General features: G+C 33.3%; 3 protein-coding genes across 4 annotated transcripts; 2 read left to right on the top strand and 1 right to left on the bottom strand.

Annotated features, from left to right (window-relative positions):
• Positions 1-1,587: 1,587 nt before the first annotated feature.
• On the bottom strand, positions 1,588-2,948 carry LOC121735897. Of its 2 annotated transcripts, XM_042126897.1 has the most exons (4): positions 2,648-2,948; positions 2,256-2,511; positions 1,856-1,987; positions 1,588-1,768 (listed from the first exon to the last, which is right to left on the bottom strand). In XM_042126897.1, the coding sequence occupies exons 1-3, from the start codon at positions 2,771-2,773 to the stop codon at positions 1,866-1,868; spliced, it is 504 nt and encodes a 167-aa protein (XP_041982831.1). In that variant the 5' UTR covers positions 2,774-2,948; the 3' UTR covers positions 1,588-1,768; positions 1,856-1,865. The 2 variants fall into 2 exon arrangements, with proteins under 2 accessions (XP_041982831.1, XP_041982830.1); XM_042126896.1 differs by having other exon boundaries at positions 1,588-1,987.
• Positions 2,949-3,251: 303 nt separating this feature from the next.
• On the top strand, positions 3,252-6,732 carry LOC121735896. Its single transcript, XM_042126895.1, has 2 exons — positions 3,252-3,682; positions 6,475-6,732. Exons 1-2 carry the CDS (start codon positions 3,364-3,366, stop codon positions 6,696-6,698), a joined length of 543 nt encoding a protein of 180 aa, XP_041982829.1. The 5' UTR covers positions 3,252-3,363; the 3' UTR covers positions 6,699-6,732.
• A 513-nt stretch (positions 6,733-7,245) lies between these two features.
• On the top strand, positions 7,246-8,823 carry LOC121735898. The gene is made up of 3 exons (XM_042126898.1): positions 7,246-7,461; positions 7,846-7,995; positions 8,135-8,823. The coding sequence occupies exons 1-3, from the start codon at positions 7,380-7,382 to the stop codon at positions 8,359-8,361; spliced, it is 459 nt and encodes a 152-aa protein (XP_041982832.1). The 5' UTR covers positions 7,246-7,379; the 3' UTR covers positions 8,362-8,823.
• The last annotated feature ends 4,475 nt before the right edge of the window (positions 8,824-13,298 follow it).

Here is a 13,298-nt window from a genome sequence, read left to right as displayed (position 1 = left end):
TCGGCTAATCGCACATTTGTCAGCGCCGTACGCGACGAACGCACCGCATAGTACCTACACGAAATACGGCGCGTACGGTACGGTGCGGACGAATGTGCGAGGTTTCACATCATTTCATACAACGAATTCTAAATGAAGTGCGTTCGGCGAGTGCGTGCTGATAAATGTGCGATCACCTTTATGCGAAACGATCTTAAATTTGTGCGCGGTTTATAAAAAATTATCCGCTTTGTAAATATTAATTTGTAAGGGGATAAGTAACTACCGCTATTTATTAAAATAGCTTTTTGTGTTTTGTTTATTATATTCAATAGGGAGCATGCATAATATTGTTTTTCGCGCGTTTAATAATCTGTTACCAAACAACAAGGATATTTTAAGTAATCAATAAGACAGAAAAATCCAATGTTATGTCACATTATTATACATGCACTAGCATGCACTGCATAAAAAGTAAATTAAAATTTAGTTTGTTATTATTTTTAGCAATATTCCGCGAAAACAACTTCCACCTTTAAGTAAATGAGTAAATGAGTGTACGCATAGGCATGCGTACAGCACCTCCCTCCTCCCACACTGCCTAGTAACGTCCGATTCCATTAACTAAAAAGTATATATTTTATCATTAAGCACATAAGGCAGGAAAATAAGAAATACCTCAGATCACAATATGTGATCTGAGGCTTTCTTATTTACTGCCCATGGTGCGTATACTATTTTTCTCCTCGACAGTCGACGGGGGCGAAAAAGGCAACATCGGTAAGCGTAGCGGGAAGAAAGTTGACGTTTTAGTACGAGACGTACGAGAGTAGCAACGTTTAAAAAACATGTATTTCAGGAGTCAGGAGGGCTGATTTTGTGATATTATGTCGTCATTCTTGCTCTTCTGCTTAGAGTCTGGCTGCTGGTAGTCGTCGTTGAGTTCATTAGTGCGCAATACTTTCTCGAAAACGTTGCTACCTCCTATACGATATTTTGCGTCTTTCTAAACTGGGAGAAAATTTTCACCGCTTGTTTTAAACAGATTCATAAGATTCTTGTTTTTTTGTTACTATTTTAATATTGATTAATATCTAAAGTTCTGTTTTATGCATATTTATTTTTTGTGAAATATACAAAATTCTTTGCTCGGGCCACACTAACGAGAAACGCCGTTAATTATTGCGATAATACTAAAACATGTTATAGGATTATCGCCTTTATATACATTTAATTTAATAGGCGATAATGCTATAACATGTTTTAGAATTATCTCAATAATTAACAGCATTTCTCGTTAGTGTAGCCCGAGCATTAGTGAAATCATCCTACTCTTGGAATTAGGCTCTGATGAGTGTAAAATGTGGACACTTAGCATTATTGTCGTATGAATTTATTTAAAGATAAACATAAAAAGTATTTAAAAATTTACAGTAAGTATAGAAAAAAAAATTCTCAACAAAAAATCACAAAATATCTTTTCTAAAACTTGACTACTCAACAGTAATCGTCTGAAGTGCCATTATTTGGTTTGGAAATATATTTTTGTTGGTGTATATTAGTAACTGTATTGTAAATAGCATATATTTATATTAATAAATTAATGCGTAAGATTGTATATAATACTTTATTAAAATTCTTTGTTATTATAACATCTTTTATTTAACATCTTTATATAAAATTATGACAACTTTTAGAAGTCTGCATTTCTTGTCCTGTTTATCTGGGGTCAGACTTAGTCTGCCCGGATCATGTTTTCCAAACAGAATGGGCTATCCAATATTAATTAATCCTTCAAGCCCTATACGAGCACCGGTGATCGCGACAACAATAGAATACAATGGGAATTCAGAGAATCTCCGATCAAAGGAGTAATGAGATTTGAACTACGCCCCACGATTTCCATCTTCAATACCATTCATTAACATATTGATGTCTATAGCGACATTGTCATCATCATCATCGCTATCCTCCTCTTCAGTAAATAAATCCATATCGGTTGGTCTTTCTATAAAAAAATGCCTTGTTAGAAATCTGGTAAGAACATATTGCTATTCTGGTGGAGTATTGGTTCAAAATCTTTAGATTTGAATTGTTTTGCTTTTGCTTAAACATATTTTTAACCACTTCTTAAATAATTCATTTGAAAGCCATCAGTATTATGTGTTTACTAAACAATCCAATTAATCTAGGAAACAGACACAATGGTACTGAAATGATAAGTTACAGGCATAGGAATATTTTTAATATTAAGCAGTTATATACCAAATACTTACTGAAAACTGGAGTAGATACTATTAAATCTAGTTCTTCCATATTACAATCCATTTCATAGTTATGATTTTGTTCTATGTCTTCGGTAGATTGTCCCGAGTCCAATTTGGGTCTCTTGCTTTGCATTAAGTCTAAAGTGGAGCTTTGCACATTTGCAGACGTTGGACTCGTTTCATTGATATTATTTGATTGGGTCCTTGCTTCACCCGGAGCACTGTTTATTTCCGCCTTTAAACTTTCAAGTTGCAATCTTTCTATCTGTTTAGAGAAAAGGAAAAGGAGGAAAATAAAATAAGTAAATAAACTTTTTGTATTTGTATTAATTTTATATACTTAATTATGTGACAATTTTTATGTCTAATAGTTCAGTAAATTATATTATAACTTTACTTACTTGGAGGCAGTTGCGCTGCTTTTTTATCTTATTAAGAGCGTCTAAAATCCATTTCTCCTCGGCAAGAAGTTGCATTTCTTCAGCTAATTTATTCCCTAACTTTCTTTGCACACTTCTGTATGCCATGGCTCAAGCTTGTGAGGGCGTATTCTTATTTCTTCTATATTGATAAAATAATAACTTAAGTTATAAGTTAAATCTTATAAAACATATCGATAGAAATCTGATTTAAAGTTTAACCTTTGTTTTGTTTATAAGGGAGATAAGATTTTTTTGAATTTTGAGCTATTTGAGGTTATGTCAAGTTATGTTGACATTTCACTGTATTGTTTCTTCTTCTTTTATTAAAATGTACCAAACTAATTTGCCTCAGCCAGTGAGGCGACAGGAAGCGTAAGCTTATTCATGAATCTTTGGAAAATCGAAGATTTTCGAGCAAGCAAGCAGGCAGGCCTGCTTTAGAATAGTCTTTGTAGTTCATGAATCTTTAGCATACGTGATATTAAACAAAATTATATTTCATGAAGGCCATTTTAAATCTTTTTTACTGTTGACTACATTTACAATTTATTTTTTAATACTTGAAATAATTGAGGGTACATAGAAAACATTATTTTAACGAACGCTGCGAACACGTAAGCCTGGATACTGCCAAAGTTACAACAAAGTGAAAGATTTTTAGCTTAGAGAGGACATTCAAAACGAAGAAATTTAACATGGATTCAGATTACGAGGACTCTGATATTGAAGAAGGATGCGATTCAGACTTGTGCGAAGGATTCGAGGTGTGTTGTAGAAGAGGATCCGTGCCGTCGGTGCTGCCTTTCGATATCAATTCGCTGGAAGGGATCATATTGAAGCTCATAGACCAATTTGACTTTCGAGTCGTTCTACAGGATAATAAAATAAAGAGTGCCATACTCGTGACCTCTGGGCTGACTTTGGCAGGATCCTTGATTGGCAAACATTTTGGCGGCAAAATTGGTGCGGCGGTTGGCGGGGCTGTCGGAGGCATATGCGGCATTGGATTAGTTGGTATGTATTCAAAAAGTTATCATAAAATTTAGAGCTATTTACTCTCTTTTGTAGTCTTTGAGCAATTATTGCTAGGGATTTAGGACCTAGGAGTCATCAGTCCTAGAAAGTAATAATATCTACTTCTACCATATTAATTTAATCAATTTAGGCTGCATAAGAATGCCATGACCATAATATAAAGGATAACTGTATGGATAACTTTTCTTCTTTTCTTTCTTTTCTTTTCTGACTATTCCACCTTACTATATATTAATCGTCCTAATTATTAGGATCCTAAAAATTAGACTAATAATAATAATTAGAAGCTCCTGATTCCACCAATCAAAAGCCACACTTGATCCGATTTAATACGCTAATAATTAGGAATTAAGATCCTAACTTTCTAAACTTAAGGTTGTCTGTAAGAAACCGCTTTCAGCGGTAAGACCGCCTGTTTTTACAGGATCATATATTATTTTTAATTGTAACTTAGTTTCTAATTTTTGTACAAATAAAGCATTTTCTATGTATCTATCTAACTCTATTTCACAGGACTAAATTTAGTTACTGAATCAATTTGGACGTTTAGATTTAGTAAGGTGGAACTTATAAAATGCATAAAATTGTATTCTATGGCGCACAGTGTGATAAAAACCTCAAATTTGTTTCATCTCGTTTTTCTTTCAAAATACTATAGTTAATAGCTATACAAACATTAGAGTAGAACTCCGAGATCGATATTATTTGTAGTTTTTTTGTTAAAGAGTGTCAAAGTTGGCCTTTATCCGGGTCATAAATTTGCATAAAAATTGAATTAAAAAAAAACTAATCAAGTAACATTAATTTTGTTTATACCGATTGAATAAGCACTTAATAATATACTTTTTCTCCAAAATTGGTTAACCTACTGTGATCAAGTAGGGAGATATTAATTTGTTTATTAATTTTAGTTTTTCATTTTTAATTTCCCCATTAGATCGAATTAGAAAAAGTTTTAAGCATGACACGATAGAGTGAGTAATCCTTTATCAATATTAATAAAAATCATATTCTAATGACGTCTAAATCAAAAGTTACAGAGTAATTAAATTTTTTGTTCAGGGTTGCCACTTTTTATATCCGGATGTAAACCTTTTTTCATGCGCGTGTGAGATATTATCTGTTTTGGTAAAATAATAAAAGTCATTTATATTGATGAATATAAATTACTATTATTTCAATGATAGTCGTAAATAAAATGATGATTTATGGTAACAATTATGGTCTTGTTTTGTTATTCAACATTGTACATTTTAATTTTTTATGAGAAGTACATATTTCAATAATTTATGTGAGTTGAACTTATTATTAATTAATTCATGATATTTTGACAGAAAATATAATATTATAACAATTTATCTTTAAATAGACAATAATATTACGGTTATTGATACTTTTGTTACAAAAAGTATAGATATTAATTTCAAATCGAATGTAAATGTACTTCTTCGAATAAATATCGTTATAAGTTAAGTTTGACTCGAAATAAGAAATGTCGTAAGTGCCCGTTTTTTCTCTCTCTCTATTTTAAGTATTGAAGGTGTGTTTTTGTTTTCAGTATTTAGGGCTTATTTTTTTAAGGCTTATTTGGGTTCAGTACCTACGCGTCCAATCAAAGCATTCGTTTGTTAATTCGTGGTATGTTAGTTCTACTGTTTTTAGTGTTCTGTGGTGAAAATTAACGTTATGACGTCACACGCGTTCGGGTTAGTGCGGGAGCTGTCGGCCTGTCTTCGGTATTTTAATTTAGAAATAACTTTTGAATTATTGCGAAAAAAAAAATAAAAGAAAAATGGATTTCCATTTATCACAAAAATGTTTTTGTTCAAATACCCAATTGTGACGTGATAATATTAACGCTAACAATCCTAATTATTCTAAACATAGTGTACGAAAGTAGCCTATATGCAAATTATCAAGATCACGTTTAGGCAGGTCTAATAAAAAATAATCTAAAAAGTGAAAAAAATATAACGTACATCAATTAATTTATACGCTCAAACAGTATCTAATCACCTTCTGAAGTAGTCGGGGAAAATAAATTATCAACCGGATAAATCAAACAAGAGACTTTTAGTGACAACCCTAGGTCACTAAAAATCCGGATATAAATTGAATTTGATATAACTTCTGACACAGACGTTATTAGAATGTGATTTTTAATAACATTGATAAAGGATTACTCACACTAACGTGTCATGCTTAAAACTTTTTCTAATTCGATCTAATGGGGAAATTAAAAATTAAAAACTAAAATTAATAAACAAATTAATACCTCCTTACTTGATCACAGTAGGTTAACCAAATTTGGAGAAAAAGTATATTATTAGGTGCTTATTCAATTGGTATAAACAAAATTAATGTTACTTGATTAGTTTTTTTTTAATTCAATTTTTATGCAAATTTATGACCCGGAAAAAGGCCAACTTTGACACTCTTTAACAAAAAAACTACAAATAATATCGATCTCGGTGTTCTACTCTAATGTTTGTATAGCTATTAACTATAGTATTTTGAAAGAAAAACGAGATGAAACAAAATTGAGGTTTTTATCACACTGTGTGGCGGTAGTACGAAACTAGATTAACCCATGATACGACTTCTATGTATGTAGAAATCTAAAGCACCTATTTGGTTTAACTATACTTAGCAATATTTTGCAGCTATACCTGGCAATAATACAAAATAACCAATTTTCACTTTGAAATGTTTAAACCCTATTTTTAAACTTCTAAAGGGATTTTAATCTTTTTTTCTTTCTTTTTTTTCAGTTGTATCGATGAGAGACATATGGAAAGATATAAGGGAGAAACTCGGCGCAGTTTTCGACATCGTCTACGATTACTTAGCTGGCCTAGGTATTGATGACTACAAAATGGCTGCAAAGTTCCTTATGTCGAATAGCGCGGACAGTTCCCAGCTAGCCCTAGTTATAATGCAAGTTACCTCGGAAATTCTAGGCAAAAAAGTACTTTCAAGCCTAGCAACAGCATGAAAATTGTTTCAAAATAAATTAATAATGACTATGATGAGGATTGTCTAATTTTAAACTTTATATTTAATAAGTAATAAAATTTTAATTAACATTTCAATGCTTGTTTGTTTTAAACCCAATAAAGATGATTAATTAAGGTATAAGCAAGAGGGGGCACTTAGACCTTTCAATTTTCTGTCTAAAGAAAACAATCATAAATTATTGGTAAGTACTTAAAATATTATGTGTTCGCAACTTCATTTGCCCTTATATTAGTAGGTAGTAACCCTACATTTTTAAAAACCTTCGCTATACCTACCTATGGATTCCAGTATTTAAATAATAGGTATACGGTATAATATATACCTTTGGGCTTTGAATAGAGACTTCCATGGTCCCAAGTCCCAACTCCCAACATTTGAACAGATTATGAGGTTTAGGCGTCAAAATTTTATTTCATAGCTTTTGGCAAGATAGCTGTGCATTGTATTTTAAAAGTTTGAGAAGACGAAGAAGATATATAATATTTTTGGGGGTGATTTTATGTTTGATGTTTTTGTTTGTTTCGATGTTATTAATTTTAAATATTATTATGACTTTCTTGACCACTTGGCATCTTGCCCTATTAAGTTGTTACGAAAATAGTTGCTAATTGACGCACGTAACACGTTTTCCGTTTTTTATTTCACAAGTCACAACAAAATGGCACTATCCAGAGCCAGACCAAACGTAAATAACGAGGTTTTTGATCGATATTGGATCGAACAAATCATTTTGGAACTTGGTAAGTGATTACATTCATAGGTATTCTTCAAAAGTTACACTTTAACAATCTAAATCGGGACCTTACATCTATGTCGCCGCCGACTGGTGGCCGACTAAAATATTCAATATAAAAGCTAGACGTGTGATTGAATGTCGTTGTTAAGTCAAAGGGCTAGCTGTTTAATTGAACGGCTATTTATACCAGTCGACTGCGACATCTATACCGCGATCGACAGGAAGCCTCAGAGAAATCCGCTGTTTACAATAATTCATGTTAAGAAGGCAGTGCATCATGATAATAAATGTCAAAATTGACCAACAAACATTTTTCAAAAAATAATACTTACTATAGTATAATAATGTAACTAATACTTAGTATAAAGCAACATGTTTAAAATTTCAGGTGATGAATATCAAATAAGAGTGCAGTGGGATGTAACTACTGCTATTTTAACCGGAACCTTTGCATTGGCTGGTGGCTTAGTCGGTGGCTATGCAGGTGGCCGGTTAGGGGCTGCTATTGGTGCAGGGGTGGGTGGTGTTGCTGGATTTGGTAAGGATTTTAAAGTTATTTTTAGGTAGGAATGTTTGGGTATATTCACAGAAAAATTCAAAATGGCTGTATGCACACACAATTATTTTTTTAAATACAATAAATACAAAAATAATAATAAAATAAATAAAATTTTCAGCATTGGCATCACTTCGTGAAATATGGTCTCTTATCCGAGATAAATTGGAGGAGTTGATTTACATAGTGTTCAATTATTTGAGAAGGATTGATCCAGTAGACTATGTTCGAGCATTCGACATTCTGATGGCCTGCACGGCCAGTAGAAGGGAACTAGTGTTTACTATCCTGGACTTTCTAGCAGAGAAACTCGGTAGACAAGTTGTATCTAGTTTAACAGTGGCTTGATAAAATCCATGTTTAATTTAATGCCTAAGGCTGCACAGAGCTCTTTGATTGTTATCAGATCAGTTATCAGAGATCAAAAGCATCAACATTCAGAAAGTGTTTGAAAAAAACTTATTCTGAATAAAAAAAATTGACTTTGACTTCAGACTTTGAATAGTATGTAAAAATTTATTTCAATAATGTAAGTATTTATAATTGCTTATTTGCGCGGGACGTATATAAATTGATCCTAAAAATCAAACAATTAAGCATTCATTATCGCCGAGTGATTGTTAAGTTGTGTGTGGCCTAAGCAATAAAACAAAATCCCATATGAAAGAAATACCTATTTTTACCATAATATATGAGGCATGCGCACTAGAGTTTTTCCTGCAGCACCAATTTCTGATAATGGTTTAAATTTTTAACAAAAGAATATTAGAAAGTTAGTGATATTTGTAATAACGTCAATTATTATTAGTACTTAAAAGATCTCTCTAGTTGTTTGATTTAATTGTTTTTAAAGATTTAATTATTTTTATTTTTATACTTGTGTCCATACATTTTGTGTAACTTTAAAATAATTTTAATTATGAAATTCGTGCGACTCTTATAAGGTTTAGCTAAATCAATAGCGGGTTTTTACCCATTATGAATCTCTAATATTTTGCTCATTTAGAATAACAAAATGTAAAAAAAATGAAATTAATTATTATTATGAGGTAGACTTAGCTAGTGAATTTTTCAACAAACCATATTTTGATATTATGGCAACCACTGACCGTCCAACGTTTTTAGTATGTATTAGAATTCTACCATATAATATATATTTACTGCGGGGCTAAAATGGTCGCTTTGACGAATCATGACATGAATAATAATATAATTCATTTTTCTTAAATCGCAACATGCAACTCTGCTTGCAATTCATTTCTGTATTTTTTAACTGATTTGACATTTGTCAGTTTGACACTTTTGACAATTCATTTGCTGAATTGATTGAGAGGAACTGCTAAATGTGACCATTTTCGCGCCGCTGTAATTTTATGATCCTGGAGCTATTCTCTGTTGATCAGTTTTCTTGCTGTGAACTTAATAAAATAAATTAAACTTTACTTTTTTTATTTTCATAGTTAAATTTCTGCAGAAAAGGTTTCCCTTGCATATTACAGGTTTTAGGTACTTACACGTAAAAAAATGTTTTAATTTGCTTAGAATTTAAAATTCGGCGTGACCTTTTTATATCTTTATTATTAATACATACTTAGGTATGGAAGTATCGCACTTCCTCTTAGTTTTTCGTAGAGCACACCAAGTGAATTAAAACAAGATTAAGTTCAGTAATATTACTTTTAATGAAAATGTATCACATCATGTTTAACATGTAACAATGATAAAACGTATGACTTACTATTAAACACTATAACAAACCCAATCTACAGAATGTAACGAAACTAAGTGATAATACATACTACAATATAGACTTCGCTGTGAAAGTAGCAACGCTGAAAGAGTAACTTTTTTACTTCACCCTTAGCTATTATCACTTTGTGTCGTTAGTCGTTACACCTTGTATAGTCGACTATGTAGGTAGTCGACCGTATATTCGAAAAGATTGTCGCACTATTACATGCGTTATTTAAACTCGACGTTGTAGGTATGTACATTTATATAATATATTATATAGATATATAGCTTGCTTGATAAAGTGAGACATGATTTCCTTATGCGGGCTCCACACTCGCGGCGCGAATAGCGGCCGCGATTCACGGATGCAACGCGCTGTGAACACGACGCGTACAAATACGGCCCTCAGCTAGGTATACTCGCAATTTTCGCATTTACGTTCGCGCGTTTGAGTAAAATGGACGTTGAAGACACTGTTGCTGCTGCTCTGACTTTGTGTGCGACTGCGAATAAAAGCGAGTGTGGATGATGTTCGCGTTCGCGCTTCGCAAACTCTTTGTCGCGGGCCAAAAAACCGACACCGGACGGGGAAAGCCGCGAAGCGCGAACGCGAAGCCGCGAAACCCTCCACACTCGCGGTTCGCGGCCTTCGCGGGATTTCGCGCCGCGAGTGTTGAGCCCGCTTTATATACTTACGCCCGTGATACTAATTATTTTTTATTATTATTATGTAATAAAAATAAATTTGACGACATATTTTGTGGTTCGGCGGTTCTGAATGTGGCAAAAAAGGAACTAACGCGGCCATCATGCAAAAACGTCATTTTTTTAAAGTTCTTTACCAGCTGCGCCCCCACCCTCGTTCATTTAAAGGCCGTGTTCGTCGCCATAATTTTTGGCGCATGCGCCACAATTAAACCTTTTATTGCGCATGTCCAAATCATGTCATGCCATGGCAACGCCACCAACACGTTGCTTATAATTTAATATTCCTTATAATTAAAAACCTGTATCTACACTGGTGCCGAATTAATATTAAGGCATTAGGGTGTGTTCACATGAAGTCCTATTTACCTACTAGCCTTAAAATATGTGATAGTACTAAACGCTTCTGAAATTGAAAAAAACACTCGACTACGCCGCGCAGGCAAGTTAATCAAAAAATAACCCTTTCGGTATAACAGCTGGGTAAAGTCAAAATCACAGAATATGTGATTCGCGAAATAAAATGACTTGTGTGCGCGTTAGTATCCAGCCATAATTTATTTAATTACAACAAGTTATAACCGGTATTACACCACACTGTATTCAGGGACAATGCCTTCTACCGGGCCCTGATAAAGTGTAGTATAACACCGGCTCTACCTAAGCTACACTTTTGTACTTTTACAGTTTGTATTCAATATTCATAATGCATGAAATTATAACAAATATTTTACTCAAACTCCGAATCGCGCAAATCACAAATGTGCCTTACTGCCGCACACAGACGAATATTAATTATTTAACTGTACTTAATTAAATGAAGATTTGGACATAAACTCCATACATTATCTGTCAAAGTCTTCATTAAGTTTAAGTTAAATAATCATTAAATGTCTCAGAGTGCAGCAGTTAATGTGCTAAAGGCGTTAATAAATAATTTTGTCATGTTTGATGCCATTCGAGATAGTGTGTATCTAGTGACAATTTGTGATTTTTAACCATAAAACGGTCTATAGCTAGCGTGAAGCCGTTAGTACACTGACGCGACGAATCGCGAAAAGCAATTTAATTTTATTAGGAAAACTCCAAACATTTTTTGTTAAATTGTTGATGCCGTCCTGTTTTAAAACGTCTAAAGAACATAATTGCATTCATAACTCAATACGTTTTTTTGTGGGTTAGTACACGAATGCTTAACAGAGCGCTCATAATATATATATAATAGTGAATAAGAATTTGTTTTTAATACGCTTTTATTAGCTTGGGCTGTATGTATGTAACGTAATCTTTGAGCACGATTTTACCTATCGTAAGTGTAATTAATTCTAAACTTTGCATACGTTTAAGAGCCAATCACAATGCAATAATTTGTTAAAAGTTTACTAAAAAATAAATAAAAAAGGGCTTTTTTAAACTAATTATTCATATAAATGTAAGAATCTCTGCGAACCGGTTCGTCGCGGTTCGCGGCGCTAGTGTGCTAAGGGCATAAGAACCTAAGGCTGCTTTTCCACATGCGCGAGGATGCGTAGCGAGGGATGTGTTTGTAAAGAACCAACAGAATCCCTTCATTTACTTCGCCTCGGTCAGCACAGCTCTGGTGGAAACGCAGCATAATCGGTGAAATGTATCTTAACCGCCCTACGAATAATAAAAACTATTTATTATTCGTAGTAACCGTCGCACGCAGAGACATTTAATTATGATTAACCTTCAATTTAATGAAGATTTTGACAGATAATGTATGGGCTTATGTCAAAATCTTCATTTAATTACAGTTAAGTATTTAATATACGTCTCTGAGTGCTGCAAAACTGTATATTTTTCTAACTAGAGATATTTTGAATGCTTTTTAAAACTAGAAACACTTAATAGGAACTATGGTATACTGAGATGGTTTTAACAACTAACCGTGTTGGAATGTACAGCTAAAATAAATAAAATAGACTAGTAAGATCGCATTAGAGAACTTAAGTACGAATTAAATATATTATAATATGTAGTGACTAGTGTCCGACCGAAGACGTATAAAGTTAATTAACATTTTACGATCTCTAAGATATTATATTTCAGATTGGCTAACTATAAACTATAAAAACGACATATTTCCTAGTTTTCTTGTTTCATATTAATCTGATGATTCCTGGGATTCGAAAATTTAAAATTTCATCCTATTCGCTGTTAATTAGTTATTAGAGAAACGTAAACATTAAACTGAAAAAATCTGTTTGGTTTTGGCTTGAAATCGTGGCCCAGGCTTTGGCCGAAAATGATAATTTTAAGTTTTAACCGAAGGTGGCTTCAGTCGGACACTAGCAAATATGGTAAAAGGGTACCTATTCTGATGAATCGAATGTTTTCGAGCGCATTCTATCACACTTCTAGGCCTGGAGATACTGACACAAAATTCTTGGTCACTTGTGCCAGTATGACGGTTCTACAGGGGTTATACTCCTGTAGAACCGCCATACGAAGAGGGTGGTACAAATCGTTTGGCGAAAAAAAAAATTACACATTTGCAGTAGTATGGCGGCCATTGGGACCTGTCGGAAAAGTATGGCAAGGTGATTTTCGTGAATGGCTACTCGACGATGATTAGCTATGCAAAAATTTGCCTGGTACAAATGGTTCAATTTTTTTTATTAAAACTAACGTATTCGCGTCGGTATGGCGGGCTGTAAGCCGCACCCGACAAGTATGGTATTACTATCTGAAAATACAAGCATTTTTGTGGAACAAATCGTTCGACACTCGTTATTTATCCGACACGTTCGATGAACGCCCACGCGTTTAGGCTGCCAGTGCGAGCGCTATGACCATCATTTTCCTTTTTGCCTTTACGTAAT

Source organism: Aricia agestis, chromosome 18 (assembly GCF_905147365.1).
Source record: "Aricia agestis chromosome 18, ilAriAges1.1, whole genome shotgun sequence".
NCBI lineage: Eukaryota > Metazoa > Arthropoda > Insecta > Lepidoptera > Lycaenidae > Aricia > Aricia agestis.
The sequence above is the reverse complement of the archived record's forward strand: the minus strand, read 5'-3'. Positions and strand labels throughout refer to the sequence as shown.

Coding starts and splice junctions, on each gene's coding strand:
- LOC121735897 (XM_042126896.1), bottom strand. CDS start 2,773: ATGGCATACAGAAGTGTGCAAAGAAAGTTAGGGAATAAATTAGCTGAA. Junction 2,512..2,647: donor AGCAGCGCAACTGCCTCCAA/GTAAGTAAAGTT, acceptor TTCTCTAAACAG/ATAGAAAGATTGCAACTTGA. Junction 1,988..2,255: donor AGTATCTACTCCAGTTTTCA/GTAAGTATTTGG, acceptor ATTTTTTTATAG/AAAGACCAACCGATATGGAT.
- LOC121735896 (XM_042126895.1), top strand. CDS start 3,364: ATGGATTCAGATTACGAGGACTCTGATATTGAAGAAGGATGCGATTCA. Junction 3,683..6,474: donor ATGCGGCATTGGATTAGTTG/GTATGTATTCAA, acceptor CTTTTTTTTCAG/TTGTATCGATGAGAGACATA.
- LOC121735898 (XM_042126898.1), top strand. CDS start 7,380: ATGGCACTATCCAGAGCCAGACCAAACGTAAATAACGAGGTTTTTGAT. Junction 7,462..7,845: donor ACAAATCATTTTGGAACTTG/GTAAGTGATTAC, acceptor TTAAAATTTCAG/GTGATGAATATCAAATAAGA. Junction 7,996..8,134: donor GGGTGGTGTTGCTGGATTTG/GTAAGGATTTTA, acceptor TAAAATTTTCAG/CATTGGCATCACTTCGTGAA.